At 50.1% G+C, this 18,497-nt stretch overlaps 1 protein-coding gene across 4 annotated transcripts in view; it reads left to right on the top strand.

The window, feature by feature from the left end:
• Positions 1-18,497, top strand: part of NVL (nuclear VCP like) — a 1,303,574-nt gene that overhangs the window by 869,024 nt on the left and 416,053 nt on the right. For all 4 annotated transcript variants that reach the window (XM_069608641.1, XM_069608644.1, XM_069608642.1 and 1 more), the window contains one exon: positions 17,575-17,681. In XM_069608641.1, the coding sequence (XP_069464742.1) occupies positions 17,575-17,681 (107 nt within the window). The remainder of the gene's footprint in view (positions 1-17,574; positions 17,682-18,497) is intronic.

The raw sequence follows: 18,497 nt of genomic DNA, 5'->3' as shown, positions 1-18,497 counted from the left end.
TTCCTGGAGGGCCAAATAGTAATTGGAGGCAACTTCAATGGAGTCCCAGATCCCGTGAAGGATAAATCGCACCTGCCCTCCTCTGGCGATTTTACCCTAGCACTAGCTCTCCTACATCTATTTAGATCTCTAGAGGTGGTGGATTCATGGCGGGTACTCCACCCCTCAGAAAGAGACTTCTCCTTTTAGTCCTACATTCATAGGACATTCTCCAGAATAGACCTTCTCCTGGCATCCCCGCAAACGCTTGCTTATGCCAACGATGTAACCATAGACTCAAGAATCCTATCCGACCATGCCCCAGTGACCCTGGAGATACAAGTACACAAGCCTTCACCTGCCGCTCAGCGCAGATGGACATTGTACGACCCAATACTCAACGAGATGCCCTTAAGAGACTCGATGGCGACCTTAATTAAGAACTTCTTTAAAGAAAACCCCAGCGAAGATACCTCCCCGGCTAACACCTGGGACGCTATGAAAGCGGTAGTTCTACAGCATGGGGTCTGGCATGGATTCACATGCTCATGAATATTCTCCGTCGTCAGGCTGGGAATTCTCGGTAAAGAAAAAAAATCAGTTTAGTTTCTGAACTGTCTTTCTACTAGTTACCAATCATTGGTCTCTGGGTCATACTGCCCCCAGCCAATGACTGCCCTCTACCTAAGCCCCTCCTCTGGCAGCCATCTTCAGATTTTTACCGCACGTTCAAGTGTTGGGAGTCCTCGTGCTGTAGCTCTCGAGCTTTTATGAAGAGTTTACTCTTATATTTTCGGTCAATCGAGCCTCAAGCTCCACCGACTTCGCTTAAAAATTAACGGGGACCAGTTTTTGGAAATTTTCTATACCACTCAAGGGCATTTTTCGTCGTGTTTTCACTTCTCTGAGGATTCCGGAAGACCTTTGAGGCCTACCCTGCGTGGACATGGCCCAGGACAAGGGGCATGACGCCTCCTGGATCCAAGCTGTTCAGGAGCTGTCCTGGCTGCAGGCTTCAGAACGTCTTCAAGGAGGATGAGCACTCTCGGTGCCTCTACTGCCTTCACAACGACAAATCGCACGTGGAGAAGGACTGTGCGTTTTGTAAGAACATGTCTGAACGGACAATGAAGGATCGTATTCAACTCTCCAACTGGCTGGAGGGGAAGAGCCCAGCAGCAGGTGAGAAGAAGTAGAAACCTGAGCGGTCTTCTAAGACCTTTGAGGGCGCTCCGGCGACGGGGGCCCAACAAAAGGCAAAGCACTGCGAGTCCACGGGCACCGGGAGTGCCGATTGGTCAGGCTCCTCGGCTGCCAGGCAGGGCGCACTATGACTGACGCCATCAACCACGAGCCAACGCTCTGGCTCGGTGAAGAGAAAGTCAGAGAACCCCGGGTATGCTTCGGGAGAAGCCCCGGTCGATCCCGACGGAGACGGCCGAGGGGGAGCGAGGCGGTGACCCTCCCCCCAAGATGAAGGCCTCAGGTACGGCCAAAGTCGTGAAGGCCCTGATTCACCCGGCTAAGGCCTCTATTGAGGGAGTCGTGGCAGCCCTGGCGAAACCTATGGAGGCTTCCCCTGTGGAGGCGACTCCAGGGGCTAGAGTTTCCCTGCCACCCAGGAGGGAATCGTTGTTAGGGAGAATTCTCTGTTTAGGCTGAATTTCCTAACCTGGTGAGTCCCCCAGCAGCTTTGCTGGATTTTTGGGGTTTATTTTTTTCTCCTGCCAAGAGTGAGACTCTTTTACCCTCACTCTTTGACATGATTTGGGTGTGTTTCTTTGAATCTAGATGTGTTTAATGGGCTATGGGGTCTTTTACTCCATAGGGCTTCATATGTTTTTGTGATGTGTTACACAGCACCCTCAGTGCAGTGACACAGGGGTGTCATAGTGACCCCCCAGTATAGACTCCATACCCTGGGACTGACTACTGTCTCCCAGGGCATGTAAAGTCACCATTGACTTTACTAGTCTTAAATTCTGAACAGAACCAGTACAAACCATCATATTGTGGACGTACTGGCTGGGGCAATTTGATTGCCCCAGGGTCTGTTAGTCGAGGGGGCACGTCTCCGTCCCCCCTGATCGAGTTTTGGCTGGTGGCAGTGGATACTACTTTTTATATTCAACCGTGAATATTTTCCTATGGGATTTCCCATTGTTTTAGGCTACTATCGTTATTTCATTATTTACGGTAGCCTCGAACATACCGCCAGTTTATTTAATTAATATTAATTCTCCGGTTGGTATTTTTTTGCCAAAACTTGATTCTAAAATGGCGTTTGTGTTCTCTTCTGTGACTCCAACCCAAGTCGAGCCCTTTGTTCCACTTTTTGGCGGGCTTCTCCACAGAAGCCCTCCAAAGTGGTGCCACTCTGTCTGGGGTACTAGGAGGGGTGGAGGGGAATTTAGGCACCCTGGACTGAGTTGCCTAGGCAACTCAAGTCGCACTCCATCCTGATTGGCCCAAGTGGTGAGCCGGTGTAACGCTCACCTGATTCCCACGGAGGTGCTGACCCAAACCGGACTGCTACAGTTGCTTCTATGACTATGATGAGGCGTAGAACTCGGAAGACGCTCTGGGCAGGACCTCCGAATATTGACTGTCTGGCTTGTAAGGTGAGTTTTCTGCAGGTGGAAGAAAAAAGGGGTAATTACAAGCTGGTTGGAAAGTTCTCCCACCAATCTTCTGCTTTTCCCACTTCTTGGTTCTCGACTGGTCTCCACAAACGCTCACCTTTGTTTTAGTAAAGCCGAGCTCTCCATCCTGCTTCTGATGCAGGGGCGCGTGGAATCCAGTTACGTCACTGGTTGATTTCAGTGTTTAGGCTCAGTGTCCTTTTGTGGCTTGTAATAGTCCTTCAGGTGCCGAGGAGCTGTTGGCGACACCACCACTGCTGTGCAGGAAGAGGCTCGTGAGTATAGAAGATCTGAGGCCGCTTCTGAAGGAGCACCCTTTTATAATGTCCTTTTCTGTCTTTCAGGTGCCGAGATGCTGTGGGCGATGCCGCCGCTGTTGCACGTGCGGTGGCATGTAAGTACAACTGAATTGTGGCCGTGTCAAAATGGGCACCTCTAATAATGTCTTTTCCTTCCTTTCAGATGCCGAAATGAGGGCGATGCTGCCGCTGCTGCGCGTGAAGAAGCGCGTAAGTATAACTGAGTTGCGAACCCTTCGGCTCGGACACCACTAACAATGTCTTTTGTCTTCCAGGTGCTGGGATGCTGCCGAAGCGAAGGCCGCGGTGAACTCTGGTGTGATCACGGATGGATAAGGTAAGCGAGCGCAGCTGCGAGTGTGTTGCCCGTTTTCTAACCTTATGTCTTTATTTGCAGGTTGTCGGAGACTGGACTCTTGTGGCTGAATTCTGGTGAGTAGATGTTCCTGTGCCTTTTCTTCATCCACAGGTTGCTGCTCGAGAAGCTGAGGGTGTGTCTGGACCTGGAATGCAGGAGGCGACTCGGTGAGCGTCCTGCTGCTGTTGCAGAATAACGCAAAGCATGTGAATTCTATCGGGCGTGGTTTAAATAGTGGAGAAGTGCTTTGGTGCGTATTCTTCCTCCAGCCTCACCCAGGTAAGAAAAGAGTTCCTGTAACAGAGGATTGGTCCCTCCCAGCCAGTGGCTGGGACTTCACCCAGCTTGGATTGTTCTAGGTGAGTATGCAGCATGGTCTGCCACAGGTAAGTCCACCCAATCACTGCTGCACACTTTAAGAATATGAGCCCGGCGCCCATGGCGCCGGGACTGTGGTTCCTTATGAGCCTGGCGCCAGAGGCACCAGGACATGGTCCAAAGGGCCCCTGTAGGGGTCTGCTGGAACCGGGGGTGTGGATGATGAGCCTGCTTCCGGGGACGCTGGGCCAGTCTTGGCTCCTCGGGAGTACCGCTCATGACAGCCCACCGGCTCACCACTTAGCATGTTTAAGTGACAGCTAGGCTGAGTGAATGGGGGTTTGCTGCATAAAAGCAGGGCTTTGGGAACTGGAACTTCAGAAGTCGCCACAGGACCTAAGAATCTGACAAGGGAGAAGCTGAGCCGACCTGCCACGACACCACTACCGGTGGAGCCCTGCTGGACCGTCTCACCACTTTTTCCCAACGACAGAGGAGATCTCCCGCCGGAGAGTCTTCTTCCTTTGACTGGTGGGGATAACCAGTTTCACCGTCTTTTCGCCTTCCCGACATACCTCGTGGTCGCCTTACCTGTGCCAAGCACCCCGGCAACCGGGATAACACGTTTTACCACGACCGCGAAACAAAGGTACCACCTTTAACCGGAAAACTCTGCAACGACCTTCATCTTTCCTCCAAGTCGAGATCTTCTCTTCACTTGGACGACGCAACTTGCACCCACTACCAGGAACAACTGCCACCGCTGGAGGATCCTTCCCACTTAAGGTACCGTGTCCCGCCTGGCTTCCCTTGCTACCGACTGTACGAGATAGATTTAGCCCCCGGCTTTCGAACCTGGGTTAGCCTGGGACAGCCTGGCTAAGCCTCTCTAAACTCTTTTTGAACCCTCTGCAAGACTTTCTAAGCCTAGTGTAACTGTGTTATCTGGGGCGCATTTGTGCTCTGCTCTCTCTAAGAGTGGGCCCAGCCTTTGGACTTTGGCTCACCAGTGACTTTTGCTCTTCTGCCTTGCTAACAGTGTTCCTGAATCTTAGAGTGGTGTACCTTTCCATATTCTGTCTTTTTCCCTCCCTTTCTCACAAACTTATTGGAGTGCCATCTAGTTAAGCGCTCACCTCTGTGTGAAAATAAGTGGTGTTTTACAGTGACTTATCTGATGAGGAAAAATGAGTGTATATATTATAATAGTAACTGTGTTTAGAATATTTTACAATAAGAGTGCTGGAGTGTTTTCAACAGTGTGTTTTTAAATAAATAATTATATACTTTGATACCAAAGCCCTGGTCAGTGTTTGCTTGTATTGTTTTATCTGAGTGCCTATTGTGTATACTTTGCATACTGCCTAACTCTTCTTGAGGGAAGTCTGACTGCTCAGCCACAGCTATCAGGTAAATCTGGGTGGTACAGACTGCTACCAAGTGGGTTTACTGCCAACACCTGTAGTCTTAAATCTTTTGCAGTGGTCCCTAAGGGAACTGCACAGGTTTCTGCCTAACAATCGTCTTTTCTGCCTATCGAGAAGACCCCTGTGAAACCCCAGCAGGGAAAAGAGGGGGCAGGCACGGTAGCCATAACGGACATGGATACCACCTCTGAGGATGAGTTGGCAAGCGTCCAAAGGATCCTGGACAAGAAGTTTGAGGAATCCAGGGCCCACGGGAAGGATGCCGACGAGGAGAGCGATGGGGGGCTGATGAGGAAGATAGGGCTGCGGGGGACCCCGCAACCCATCTGTCGGTCCCGTTTCAGCCGGTACCCGTACCGCAGGACAATTCAGGAGCCATCTTGATGGCTATACAGACCCTGTGCGCGAAGATAAGAATGAGGATGCCGCCTTCACCCCCATCCCCTCCTCCGAGGGATGAGATGGTTATGGAGACGGCAACGAAGGGGACGGATGATGACGACGACGGTGGTGACGACGGAATGGACCTCCCCTCAACACCTCCTCGGGCCTCCCCACCCGACGAAATGAGCTCCTTCCACACATGATCGCCAGGGCATCTGAGCTCTTCCAGCTCTGTCCCGAAGAACAGAAGAAGGAAGGTTTCCTCTACCAAAGACGGGAGGCCAAGAGGAAGACTGTCCTCTCAATCCTGTGTTACGCTACGGCAGCAACAAGGACATTACCAAAAAGATCGTTCCCACGGAGTATCTCGCAATCAGGGAATTCGCTCTGGCAGCATTACAAGTTGCCTTGGAAACTGTTTGGGTCATGTAGATCTCCTAGTCACCTGATCAGACGTGCCGCACTTTCACGGAAGCCACTCCTCCTTGTTCCTTAAAAGCGGTCAGCCGCAGGAGCTTCGTTGCTGCTAATTGATCATTACGGCGTTCCTTTTCGTAGCCTTCCTACGGCTTGTTCCATTCGGATTACCCTCCGAGTATCCTGCTTTGTTTTTGATCTACCATTACTAGACCTTGGCTTCTGTCTCCTGTTTTTGCTTCCTGGATTTGTCCTTCGGTACATTTGCCTTGGATTTGAAATCGCTCGCAGTCTCCTTACACTGCCGAGCTCCTGTTTGAGCTCCCCGCTCAGCCTGTTCTCCTGCCAGGTTTTCAGCACATCATTCCCCGCTAAGAACGGATTTCCAGTCTTCAGTTTTCTTCTTACAGCAAGAGCCTTGTTTCCAGCAGAATTCAGTTGTTTAGTCCTATTTCCAGCCCTGCCTACTAAATTATGGATTTACTTCTACCTCACCTTCGTATTTGACTGTGTTACATCCCGTGAAGATGTGTACTTTCCACTAGAGTGCATTACGAACGCTTTCCAGTTTTGCACCAACCCGGTCCTAGTGCGTCCCTCGTGCCGTTCGGGTTATCCTACCTATACTAACCATCCCATTTGTTATTTTATCCTTTCATGTCATCCCTCATTTGGAACTCTGAACTTTCTTCTGAACTGATACGGGACTTCCTCTAAAGGCCTTCATTTCCACTACTTCAGGTACCAGTGATTCTATTGTGTTCAATAATTGTATACCCTTCACACCAGGTTGGCGTTATACTCAAAACAGTTTTTTTTATTTTTTGCTGCATTGCTTGGTGGTGCGCTCAATTCCGCTTTTTTGCATTATAGACTACTCTGTCTTGTTTTACATAATAGCAGAGTGGTACGTCGTGAAAAAGAGCCCCTCTCTAAGAGGAAGCCTGATTCTTTTGAAATCAGGGGACCTTGGTTTTCTGAAGACTTCTACAGCTCGCCTCACATCTCGATCCAGGTTGGAATCAAGTACTCCTTCCGGTTCGGTGAGTAACATCCTGTTACTGGACGACATCTGGGATGAGGGGCTGGAGCTCCTGAAGATCCGTCCACGGCTCCTGCCAGGAGAGTTCGGTACGAGAAGAAATACTGGGTCCCAGACTCTGCCCCTATGTGTCTCAGGGCACAGCCGTCCCCGGATTCGGTTGTCTCTGCGGCGGCCAAGAAGAAAGCTGTGGGGGCGACAGCGTCAACTTCAACATCCCCACCGGACGGCGAGGGGAAGAAGCTGGACGCCATGGGATGACGGGTCATCTCGTCGGCGGCGATGACGATTAAAGCGGCCAACGTCCTTGCGATCGTGGCACGCTACGACAGGGAGCTGTGGTTCAAAATCGCTCCCTTACTGGTCTTCCTCCCCGACGACAGGAGGGCTGAGGCCCTGGAGATCCTACAGGAAGGCGAAGTGGCGTCAGACCATGCCATTACGGTGGCCACGGACATCGTGCACACCGGCTTTCGTCAGATGTCCAACTGTGTTTGCCGGCGCGGTTGGCTCAAGGCCACCAACTTCCACCAGGACGTGCAGACCAGGGTTCTTGATATGCCCTTCGATGGGAACAACGTGTTCAGCAAGACTGTGGATGAGTCACTACAACCCATCAAGGCGGACACCGAGACGGCTCGGGCCTTGGGTGTTCTTCAACGACGACGGCCGTCCTTTCGGAACTCCGGAGGCAAGCAAGGTGCCTCCAAAGGTTTCGACGGCGGTTCCTCGTTGTACCGCCAAGCAGCCCGCTCCTCATCGCAGGAGGCCTACAGAGGATGTGGCAAGACAGAAGGATCCCGTTGTCGTCGCCAAGGAGGCCAAGGCGACAAGGCCGCGACGAAACAGGATTGAACCGGCCGTGGCATCGGGCCCCCACCGGAGCACTCCGGTGGGAGGCCGGCTGGCGAAATTCGTCGGCATGTGGGAGTCAATCTCCACCGACAGTTGGGTGCTGGAAGCCCTGGCCCACGGGCAAACCCTGGAATTTCAAACGAGGTGCCGCCGTATTCCATCCATCGTCGCTGGACTTGGAAGATGCCTATATCCACATCCCCATTCTGGAAAGACATTGAAAATTCCTGCGATTTGTGGTCCAAGGGCGATACTAGCAGTTCAAGACCCTTCCCTTCGGATTGAAGTCAGCGCCCAGAGTGTTCACGAAGTGCCTAGCACCAGTGGCAGCGCGCCTGCACCTGCAGGGGTTCCATGTCTACACTTACCTGGACGATTGGCTCATCCGAGCAAGGTCAAGAGAACTTGCCTTTGATCACACAGCAAAGACCGTCCAACTGCTCAACTTCGCGAAATCCCACTTGGTACCGTCGCAAGTCGCCCTGTTCCTGGGAGCCAGGCTCGACACAGTGGCGCGATTGGCTTCGCCATCGGAGGAAAGGACGAAGGCCATCCTGGGCAAGGTACAACAGCTGTTGACCATGGATGTGGCCATGGTGAGGTCCATCAATTCCCTACTCGCCATGATGTCCTCGTGCATCTACTGCGTGCGCTTTTGCAGACTGCAGATGCGACCCCTGCAAGAGTTCCTCGACGCCCGTTGGATGCAAGCGATGGGCAGCTTCGAAGACAGAATCTAACTCAACAAGACTTTTCGCCAAGCGATCCGGTGGTGGGGCACCCGCACACATCTGTCGGTGGGCACGGACTTCCAGACCCCAGCACATCAGTAAACTGTGACAACGGACGCCTCCCTGGAGGGATGGGGAGCGCACACCGGCGATCTCCACGCAAGAGGCCTTTGGCTCCCGGAGGAGAGGTCACTACACATCAATGTCCCAGAGCTCTGAGCCGTGTTCTGGGCTCTCAGGTCATTCCTTCCGTCCCTTAAGGGCAAGGTGGTAACAGTCTTCACAGACAACACAACCACAATGTTCTACATCCGGAAGCATGGGGGCACCAGGTCCCCAGCCCTATCCAAGAAAGCGCAGGATCTGTGTCACTGGGCCATCCCCCAAGGGGTGCTTCTGGTACCCTTCCATCTGGCAGGAATAAAGAACACCATCGCCGACTCACTCAGCAGGGAACTGCGCTCGTGCCACAAGTGGGAGCTGCGGCAGGATCAAGTGGATCTCCTATTCCGACGATTGGGCAATCCCCAGATCGACCTATTTGCGACGGCGACGAATACCAAGTGCCGGAGGTTCGCCAGCAGGTTTCCCCAGCTGGGGAGCATGGGCGATGCCTTCTCATTCCCCTGGGATGGCCTGTTCCTGTATGCGTTCCCTCCGTTGCCATTGCTGCTGCGACTCATCAGTCAACTCAGATGGTCCCAGTGCAGGATGATCCTCGTCACACCGTCGTGGCCGAGGCAGATTTGGTTCCCGGACCTTCTGGACATGTCAGCGCCCGCCCCAGTCATACTGCCGACGGACGCAGATCTTCTTGCCAGACAAGGAGGCGCCATCCTCTACCATGACCCGGGGTCGCTAAACCTGCAGGCCTGGCTCCTGCAGCACTAGAGTTCGTAGGGTACGATATCACGGCAGACTGCAAGGAGTTGCTTGCAAAGGCCAGGGTGTCCTTCAACTCCCAGGTGCTATGGACACAAATGGAAGAGGTTCTCTGTCTGGTGCCGCGCACAGAAGATGAACTCTCTACGGATTACGGCCCTTCAGGTGCTGCCGTACTTGCTATTGCTGGCCAAGACGGGGCTGGCACATGCCCCCATCAAGATCCATATGGCGGCTATCTCCCGCTACACCAGAGCTCTGGGGAGGTCATCCGTATGGTCTCATCGCCTGGTTAAGGAGTTCATGGAAGGACTGTTCGATCGTTCCTGCCGGTGAAAGTTCCGGCCCCGGCGTGGGAATTCAATGTGGTGCTGACAAGGGTCATGGGGCCGCCATTCGAGCCTCTGCATTCGGCACCGTTGAAGTTTCTGTCGTGGAAGACAGCGTTTCTTGTGGTCATCACCTCCGCATGACGAGTGGGAGAGATCCAGGCCCTCTCCTGTAAACCTCCACACCTGACATTCCACGAGACGAGGGTGGTGCTGAGGACGCACCCCTCCTTCATGCCCAAGGTGCTGTCGGACTTCCATCTCAACGAGCCCTTGGTGTTACCGGTTTTCTTTTCGTCGCATTCTTCGCCGGCTGAGAGGACTTTGCACTTGCTGGATGTGGCTAGAACGCTGAAGTTCTACATGGACCGCATGAAGAGTTTTCGGAAGACATCACAGCTGTTTGTGTACTTTGGACCTGTGAACCAAGGGAAGGCCCTCTCGAAGGCTTCCATTTCCAGATGGCTCTCTGGCTGCATCATGCACTGTCACCGGTTAGCAAACCGATCGTTGCCCGGCCGTCTGAGAGCCCATTCAACCAGAGCGATTGCTGCTACCATGCGTTCCTGTCTGGTGTGCCCCTGCTGGACATCTGCAGAGCTGCTACGTGGTGGTCGACGCACACCTTCACGAGATTTTACTGCGTCGACCGGGATTCCAGGGAGGAGTGCAGAGTCAGCCAGGCAGTGATGCGCAACCTGTTCGCTTGAAGTGAGCCGGGTGAGGAGGTAAGAGATGCTTAATGTTGAGTTGCTGTAATGCTTAATGTTCAGCCTTGCCACCTCCCGTGGTTGTGCATGAGTGTACTGCTATGTATTCTTATATTCATGAGCATGTGAATCCATGCCAGACCCCATGCTGGAGAAGGAACAAGTTACTTATCTGTAACTGTTGTTCTTCAGCATGGGTCTGGCATGGATTCACATACGAACCCTCCCTCCTACCCCTCTGCGGCTCTTCTCTTGGTCCTACTGCAACTTTACGTGCTACTTAATCTGAAGATGGCTGCCAGAGAAGGGGCTTAGGTAGAGGGCAGTCATTGGCTGGGGGCAGTATGACCCAGAGACCAGTGATTGGTTACTAGCAGAAAGACAGTTCAGAAACTAAACTGATTTTTTTTTTTCTTTACCGAGGATTCCCAGCCTGGCGATGGGGCATATTCATGAGCATGTGAATCCATGCCAGACCCATGCTGGAGAATAACAGTTACAGGTAAGTAACTTATTCCTACGTGGGGAACTGATAGCTCAGGGAGTAGCTTTCCACAGGAACAGGCGACAGACCCGTCTGACTCTCGGGGACGAGCTCCAGAAGGCAGAGAAGGTTAATAAGGAGAAAGGATGGTCCCCAAACACTCAGCGAGCCATTAGTACTGTGCAGAAAAAGATTGAAGCTCACTACGCCGAACACACGGCACACCTATTAACGAAAGCCACGCAGTTTTACTACGTAAAAAGCAAAAAAGAAAACGAACAAACTATTGGCAGTTAAACTGGCCAAGGCGAAGAGGTGCAACACAATTGTTGGACTACGAGACCCGCAGGACAGAATACAATATGCCGAACAGGAAAAAGAACGATTGGCAGCAGACCACCTGGCAAAGGTGATGACCTCACCAGCGTGAAATCTGCAGGAACAAATGGAGTACTTACGGAATGTGGCACTTCCCCGACTGCGAGACGCAGCCCGAGACATCTTGGACGCCCCGATCTCAGGTGAGGAGGTAGACGAAGCTATAAAGTCCCTCAAATCTCTAGCCCCTGACCCCGATGGGTACACCACCAGATTCTATAAGACCTTTAAGCCACAGCTCCTTGTTCCACTAGTAAAGCTCTTTAACTCTTTCAGGGACACAGGGACAATAACCCCCTCCATGCAAGAATCAATTAACGTTCTCATACCCAAACCTGGGGGGGACCCAAGGAACCCTGCTTCCTACAGATCAATGGCCCTGCTGAACATCGATGCCAACATCCATTCTAAGATCCTGGCGACACGCCTCTCCCATATACTGCCTGACATAATCCACCCTGACCAAACTGGGTTCATCAAGAACAGATCTACAGGCGATAATATTCATAGAGCTTTGAACCTGGTAGACCTGGCCTCCCAGAACTCCCAGGGACTAGTACTTGTGGCCCTCGACGCAACTAAAGCGTTGGACAAGGTGGACTGGACCTTCATGAGGCTCACTTTGGAGGCCTTTGGGTTTGGGCCGGAGTTCTGTACCATGGTCCTGGCCAACTATAAGTCGCCCAAAACCCTCCTTAGGATTAACGGCACTCTCTCCACCCCAATCCCCCTAACCTGTGGAACAAGACAGGGCTGCCCGTTATCGCCACTGCTATTTGCACTGATTATGGAACCCTTTGCCCAAAGAATTAGGTTGAATAACCTTATCAAGGGCCCCCGTGCTGGCTCCTCGCAGCATAAACTCGTGCTATACGCAGACGACATCCTACTCACCATATCAGAACCCTGTTCCTCATTGACGCACGCCCTAGCTGATATAAACAGCTATGGAAGGGTTACTGGGTTCTCCATCAACTTCGACAAGTCAGCGGGCCTAGGGGTAGGTATAACCACAATGGAACAGGAAGCTCTGATCCCAATGTGCCCGCATCCAATGGAAGACGAAGGCTATCATCAACCTGGGAATTCAGGTTCCAGCTGATCCATAGAATGTATACCATGTGAACTTCCTCCCCACTCTTTAAAGAACTGGAATTCGACCTGAAGCGCCGGGCGTCCCATGAAATATGAATGGGCCGGATACTGCTTGCAAGATGAACCTGCTCCCCAGATTCCTGTATGCATGCTCATCCCTCTCGGTTATGATTCCGACACCAGACCTGCGAGGCCTGCAGAGGAAAATTCTACAATTTATCTGGATGGGGAAATAAGCCAGGATTCCCAAAGGAACAATGCTGGGTAACGCAAGATTTGCAGGGATATCAGATGGCAGCACAATTGGTGTGCATCCAGGCATGGCACACTCTCTCTGGTGCACCAGGTGGGTTGAGCTGGAACAATCGCACCTTTTTCTCCCCATATACTTCCTCCCACACATTTCGCCCCCGATGCGGCGGCAAGGGCAGGGACTATTGTCATCCACCAAACACACTATAAACGCTTGGGACAGAGCCTTGAAACAGAAGGGGATCCCAAGAGGACTTGGCCCCTCATCCCCATTGTTCCGGCCTTCTCACCTGGGGCAAATCCCCAGAACTTCAAATCCTGGACCGCAGGGGGACTAGAGACCCTGGGACAGTTTTTCGAAGGCGGACTCCCTCGTACCTTTGAACAATGCAAGGAAACTTTCAGCCTTCAGGAAAATGATAGTCACCTATATCCAGCTACGGCACTGGTGCGCCCATCCTCAAACCCGTCAAGCAGCAACTGGACCTCCTACGGCCCTAGAGCTGACCCTTAAAGATCTTCCATCCCGAAGTGAGATCTATACCCTGTATAAGCGCCTCCAGAAGGACTTTCTTACCTTCAAAACTCGATCTGTGGCACAATGGGAGGCAGACCTAGGTCACCCGATGGAGGACCAGTCTTGGGTAGACATTTGGACCCGCACCCACTCATCATCCGCCTGCATCACCAACAGAGAATGTGCCTACAAGATCCTGCTACGTTGGTATTACCCCCCTCTGAGGCTTCACCATATGAATCACACACTTGACCCAGCCTGCTGGAGACAATGTGGCCAGGTAGTGTCTTTATTTCACATGCGGTGGTCCTGCCCAAATGTCCAAAGCTTTGGGAAGCAATGCTTAGCCAGCATCGCAGAGATCACCCAGACAACGCTTCCGCTAGAACCCGAACCCATTCTCTTGGGCTGCCCTGTCCCAGAAATCTACCCAAGGTCCGGAGCTAAAGCCAAATTACTGTCCCAATGCCTCCTGGCAGGAAGTATAGTGGTTGATCGCTCATGGAAGTCTGCGGATGGTCCGCTCCTGTCCTTCTGGTGGGTGAAAATATGGGATGTGCTAGTCGCGGAAAAGGTGACAGCAGCCAGGGCAGGCCACCTCCACCGCTTTCAAAATATTTGGGGCCCGATACTTGACTATGATCGAGAATTCCCGGCCCTGACCTATAAACACCAATTGGCCTGGAGGGTCCTGGACGATGGGGGTGCACTCCAGGAACAGGGATGATGAACTTGAGCATCCGACGCCCAGCCAGGTCCGACAACCGCGAGAGAGGGAGGGAGGGAGGGAGGGAGGAAGGAAAGAAGGGGGGCATGAAACATGACTTTAATATGATGTATAACATGCTTTAATGAAACCTGTATTGCTGCTCCCTGCTTTGTTTAAAAAATAAACATATATAAAAAAATAAAAATCAAAAAAATAATTCTACCCCTATCAAACAATTGTCCCTCTCCAGTAAATAAACCGTGTTGGATACTTGGAGAGAGTTAAAAAGTAATCTCAAAGTTCTCCCATAATGTTTAGAATATTTAATATGTTCAAGTGCTGTTATTGTGACACAGTTTGGAAGATTGTACTTTCCCTGGAGTAAAAAGGTTAGAGTCTAGGGGACCCCGACAAGATTTCTATACCCCAGTTCCACCAACAAAGATCAGGCAAGAGTGGCTGCAGGAGAGAACATTACCCCCTATTGGTTATAATTGTGCCAAAGGGGTAGAATTTGTACGCACCCAGGCCCCTCAATCCTAGACCAAGAAGACCAATGATTCCTGGTAAGCCTAGGCCACTGGGTGTGCCTGTTCTCTCTGTTGGTTGTTGTGTTGGGGTACCCTGGGAAGGATTTGTTTGATGGCTAGGATCAGTTGTTATGGTTCCTGTTAACTGGATCATGGTTCTGGGTGCCACCAGGAACTGGAACTCGAGCTTTGAACTAATGAAGTGCCCATGATGAGGGAGGCTCACAACAATGCAATAGCAGGGAAAAGTGTCTTGATGATCCAGCAAGGGAGTGCAGGCAATGGTGAAGGGAAGACAAACTTCTGCTCCCGCAAGGCCCCCCCCCTCTACCTGATGGGTGAGCAGCAGAGCCACATAGTCACAGTCCCTCGACAAAGTTGTGCAACAAGTGGCAAGGCACTGGAGGCTGCACAATGTCCAGACACAGAAGCCCCGATTCCAAATGATGCAGACCAGCCAAAGGCCCATGGCTTACACAAGCATGCCCATTTCCTACAATGCAAGGGAGGAAGATGGACAACAGAGAGGATGCATCCAAACGATATGACTTAAACCATGAGGAACAGCCATTTTGGGCACTTAAATATCCAAAATGCTTTCCTGCGATTGAATAATAATGGTGCACTTTAGTGCACCTTAAAAATAAAGGTAACTCTGCCACTTGCGTTTTCAGGATACTTAAAGTATCAAAATACTGTTCACTGGAAAAGAATGGGGGAAATAAGAATTTCCTGCAGCACTCTCCTTAAGGGAGCTAGCATTATCCTTAAGGTAGGTAGTACTGCTGCTCCATGGGTTTCAATTGGGGACTCAGTGTTATGACTTGAGGTCCACGTGGATTATAATGCCTCCGTCCCCAAGCACCAGTCAGAGAACAGTAGAATACTCGCTGACCAGTTATTGGGGCCGCAGGAGATAGGCAGGAACAGGAAGCACCGGGTCCCATGTGGCTGAAAGGAAAAACGAGGTTAGAATGCAAGTATAAGGTTACCACAATAAATAATGGTGAATAGGAGGATAATAAACACTTACACAAAGGATAACAGGTGCTAGCGTGGGACCTAACTGTTCCCACCTGAAGGAATGGAGGACAGGATGCTGGTAGTCAAGGTTGTTGAGATTGGGTGGTATACTTCAATCTGGGAAAGCAGTAGTACCAGAAAAGTTCCAAGTAATTGTGGGAAACCCACAACTAAATAGTCCCAAGGGTAAACAAATCCAAAGGAAAATCCAGGCAGCAGTCAGTAAGGCAGTCCAAGGGTCAAAACAGTTCCAAGGTACTAGGTTCAGTGGGAAAAATCAAAAGTCAATCCAGGTAAACAAAACAAGGTACAAAAATCCGTAAATCCAACAAGAGGTGTCCAGATAGCTACTAGCCGGTGAAAGCAGCTGAGAAGCAGTGAGGAAGTGGACCGGAACTCTTTTTCAAGCGTCTTTCCGGGTCACGTGACTGGCCACCTAGTCACGTGACCGATTCCTACATTGCTTCGGGGACACGTGACCCCTTGTTGCGGAGCGTTGGGTTCTTGGGGTGCCCGTGTAGTCGGTGGGCACCCCGGCGCGCCCGCAGGCGCCAAGGCAAACCCCAGGACAGGCGGGGACAGAGGCGTCAAGGACGCCACAAGGAGCGACGTGCCGCTGAGGATTGAGCGGAAGGGACCCGCGGTCTGTGTGAACGGCAAGGCCCCAGCAAGGAAGGTAAGGGGGCGGAGGCTGAGGGGGCGGAGGCTCACAAGGAAGGCATGACACGCGGATCTTCTTTCACTGGTAACCTTGGGGGCTTACCAGGGCCTCCAGAACAAAATGAGTGAAGCAGGGAAGTGAAGTTAAAAAAACCTCACTCACCAAAATGTCAACTAGGATGTAAATCAGTCAGCAGATACACTGGGGTTCCCATTGAACTCAGTGGAAAAGTTTAAAAAAGAAAAATCTTTAATAATAATGTTTTTTTGTTCATGCGAACTTGACACCTTAATAACAAACTCTCTGTAGTTGATCTAACCCTATTTTGTTATGAATATTTATTATATTCGAATATGCAGAAGTGATCCAAACCTTAAATTCTCTCCACACGCCTCATTTCTCATACCTAGCAAGATGCTAAGATCTCCAGGTGTGATAGCAAATGCTTCAGTCCAAGGCCAAGTCCAAGTCTGTAAGAATGTAATGTTAAGTCCACGAAAGTAATCTACTTACTATAGTGAAGCACTAGTTTGGGAATCATATTTGTTTTCCCTGTAAAGTGGCAGCCTTGCAGGTGCAGACATTGTAAAATGGGGTCATATATAAGTATATGTCCGCTATATATCATACCATCTGTGAAGCTAAGTGGAAGGTGACAACATTCCCTCTGGTGACTGATAGCTCACATAGTCAAATAATTTTACATTGTGCATGGCTTGTATGTGGCGAGATCAGATTTTCAGACCCTGCAACAGTAGCATTGCCAAAATATCTTTCAGGTATAGCATCTCAAGTTAGGTTGATGAATTCATTGAACTTCGTTCCTGAGTTGAGGCATCCCAAGATCCTGCTATACTCTGCAAGAAGCTGACTTGCATTTTATTTCAATCTTTCCTTTACATTTCCATTGGTAATAACTGGATTTTATTTTCTAGCATCTGTGGTGGGACTGGCAATAGTTTTACTCTTAACCAACAGTACTCCAATACTGTCATTTTTAATACGTTGTGCCTTTCACCAATCTGGGTGGTGACGTTTGGCACTTATTTGTATAGACATTTGTAATAGAGATGATGTATAAAGGTCTTTGCCTTGCTGACATTTGGTGACAGTATTATAGAATGTTCCCATTATGAGCTCAGATGTGTGAGGGTGGAAAGCTAGTTTTCCTCCTCTCATTTGACCTTTGATTGTCTCTCAGTGAATGGTTAACAGAGAACGTGTTCCTTCATAGTTTAATGTATAATTAGAAGCACTCTGCATTTAACGCCCATCTGTTGAGGTTTGTACGTTTTCTTTTAGATGAATGATGATGCAAGTGTACTGTGGCCATCTGTATGAATTCCTGGAAACTCCTTACCCAGAATGCTTTCCTCAGGCATTTTTCAGGTTACGGTTTGACTCAGAATGCTAAAAGTATAACAACCATTAAACATTCATGAAAAAACATTTACAGCCTTTTGGTGTAATGTTTGACGGCCTGTTATTTCCATGAATGTGGATGGTCTGTATTCCTAACTTGTGCTTTTCTTTTTACACCACTGTCCCTTAGATATCATTGACCCAGCAATCCTACGTCCAGGACGGCTGGATAAAACTCTGTATGTTGGATTACCCCCACCCATGGATCGCTATGCCATTCTAAAGACTATCACAAAAGTAAGTATATCCAGAATGCTCACTAATGGCTACACCAACAAGTATGTGATTTATTTAACAGTTAGCAAAGCTACTTACGAGATCACTAGATGAAGCTCAGATTGTCAATGGCAACATTTGCTTCTTGATAAGGCACTAGCTGTGCCTCATATAGTTGCTCATGCCATGTTATTCTGGTGTACAGTCAAGTATCTCAATTTTCAGTGTCTGATTGAACGTAAAATATGAGTCGGATGTTAGGATAAGATCTTAGAGCTCCAATACAGAGGCGCCAATCCATGAACACATTTAAAAACATGATACAAAATCTTGAACTCTATCTGCCAGTGTACCAGCAGACAATGTAGGCTTCTACGGAACTCTGCAATAGCAACTTTCTGGGATAGAGAAAAGATTGTGCTGAATTTTGAGCCACCTGTAGACGTTGAATTTGATGTTTTGGGATGCCACCTAGAAGGGCATTGAAATAATCCAGCTTTGAGTTTGTTAGGGTGCCTACCAAAGTGGGACGATCTTTCCCAGAAATTGGGGGCAGTAGAGTGTTTAAAAGCCTGAGTTGAAAATACATGGACTTTATAATTTGATTCACATGTAAATGGCAACTCAGGCCGGCCTCCAATATACAGCCTCGATTGTTTTTTTTTATTTGTATTTTTCTTTCTTTTAAACATTTTTTTACAGACTGGGTATATTTGATAGGCATCCCAAACAAAGCGTGACAACCAGATGTAACTTTAGCCAGCTTCTTATTTTTTGGGCAGAGGATAATAACCTCCAGCATTGAATCATTTCATCACACTTCAACCGTTCCACTGC

Source organism: Ambystoma mexicanum, chromosome 4q, assembly GCF_040938575.1.
Source record: "Ambystoma mexicanum isolate Mex_15411 chromosome 4q, UKY_AmexF1_1, whole genome shotgun sequence".
In the NCBI taxonomy this organism is placed as follows: domain Eukaryota; kingdom Metazoa; phylum Chordata; class Amphibia; order Caudata; family Ambystomatidae; genus Ambystoma; species Ambystoma mexicanum.
This window is presented reverse-complemented; position numbering and strand designations above follow the sequence as displayed.